Source organism: Corvus brachyrhynchos, unplaced genomic scaffold (genome assembly GCF_000691975.1).
Source record: "Corvus brachyrhynchos isolate BGI_N302 unplaced genomic scaffold, ASM69197v1 scaffold281, whole genome shotgun sequence".
Taxonomy (NCBI): Eukaryota; Metazoa; Chordata; class Aves; order Passeriformes; family Corvidae; genus Corvus; species Corvus brachyrhynchos.
This window is the reverse complement of record NW_008236509.1, coordinates 1,690,707-1,692,344: the sequence shown is the minus strand read 5'-3', so window position 1 is coordinate 1,692,344 and position 1,638 is coordinate 1,690,707. Positions and strand designations below refer to the sequence as shown.

The 1,638-nt window shown below is 41.8% G+C and overlaps 1 protein-coding gene across 1 annotated transcript; it reads left to right on the top strand.

The window, feature by feature from the left end:
* The first annotated feature begins 219 nt into the window (after positions 1 to 219).
* PTH (parathyroid hormone) lies at positions 220 to 1,314 on the top strand. The gene is made up of 2 exons (XM_008644065.1): positions 220 to 305; positions 1,053 to 1,314. Exons 1-2 carry the CDS (start codon positions 220 to 222, stop codon positions 1,312 to 1,314), a joined length of 348 nt encoding a protein of 115 aa, XP_008642287.1.
* The last annotated feature ends 324 nt before the right edge of the window (positions 1,315 to 1,638 follow it).

The window sequence follows — 1,638 nt, the reverse complement described above, 5'->3', positions numbered from 1 at the left end:
AGTTGCCCACCAAACAGCAATAAGTTGCTCACAAAATTAGTATTAGAAGTAAATCCATCATTTGCGTTCCTTGCTCTAACCCATTTGAAAAAAACATTTTCAAAAAAACTCTTCTCTGATGTTTTTCAACTTTTTCTCTAGTTTAAATTTCTTTGGAATGAACAGAAACAACTTGAATCACAAACCTTACATGTATTCATTTCTACCTTTGTAGACAAAATGACTTCCATAAGACACCTGGCCCGGGCTGCCATCATTTTATGTGCCATATGCTTTTTTACAACCTCTGACGGAAGACCAATGATGTAAGTACATTATTACACACTGGATGGCTTTTGCTGCTCTTGAGAACGTGGTGGTTTGTCTGTGTAGGCGTGTGAGTTCTGTCTCTGCTTTTGAACCCCTTGGCCAAGCTGGCCAAACTCTGTCCTCTAGAAACAGCTATAGAGATCGCAGACACTCTGAGTTCTCACATATTTTTTAAAAATAGGCAGCTGAGTAGAGGGAGAAAAATTGTATAAATATTCTCTTATTATTCAAATTGGGCAAGCTTCATTTCTTGGGGATCTATACATGTGGGCATCTTTTGTACTGTGCCAGAATCTAGCTGGAACTCACACTTAGACACTAACATCAACCAGATGAGACACAAATCCACAGGGAATCATGCTTCCTTAACTCTAGTGTTCACAGAAAACTGCCTCTAAATAAATGCCGTAGTTTTATTGATCCCTTACCTAATATTGTATAAGCTCTAAGCTCCTCTATAATAGCTGAACTAAATTATAGGGTCAAATAATATTGTCACAAAACGGAACTACTTCCCATTTTTGATGTCTTCTCACTGATATATCCATTACCAATAACAAATCACCACCCACTCTCCCTCTCTTCTCCAGATGTCATTCAATCCTTTACAAATCAGCCAGGCAGGTTCTACAGCTCTGTATTGTGATACCTCACAAAAGTTCCCAAACCTGGCCCTTTGAGCCAAGTTCTGGAATCCAAGAAGGGCCACCATGCGCCTCTTTCTTTGCTTTCCCTTGCTGCAGGAAAAGGTCAGTGAGTGAGATGCAGTTAATGCATAACCTCGGCGAGCATCGACACACTGTGGAGAGACAGGACTGGCTGCAGATGAAGCTGCAGGATGTGCACAGCGCCCTGGAGGACGCTCGGACCCAGAGGCCTCGGAGCAAGGATGACGTTGTCCTGGGCCGGAGGCTGCTGCCGGAGCATTTGCGGGCAGCAATGCAGAAGAAATCCATGGATCTGGACAAGGCTTACATGGATGTCCTCTTTAAAACAAAGCCATAATGAGAAAAGCCAGAGCATGTCTGTCCATGTAAGCACACGTCTGCATAGCATTGATCAAGTAGGGCATTTCATTAATATTTATTCAAGCTGCAGTAAGGATTAAAGGCTCTGTTCAAGGTTGTAGCCCCTCTGAGTGAGACATTTCACAACCAAATAATAAAGTGTATTTACAGTCTAGGACAATTGATGGGTATATTTCGGCTGATGTATCTTGTAAATTGCCAGCATAAAAGGAAAAAGAAACCCGAACCAGTAAGAAAACTGGAAAACCATTTAAGACCAGTTCTACAGCTCTTACGTGGGCAACATTTGTATGTAATCACT

What these genes read in the sequence shown, in the direction of transcription:
- PTH (XM_008644065.1), top strand. Translation starts at nt 220, where the DNA reads ATGACTTCCATAAGACACCTGGCCCGGGCTGCCATCATTTTATGTGCC. An exon ending in TCTGACGGAAGACCAATGAT is followed by an intron (nt 306 to 1,052) that starts GTAAGTACATTA and finishes CCCTTGCTGCAG; the next exon opens with GAAAAGGTCAGTGAGTGAGA.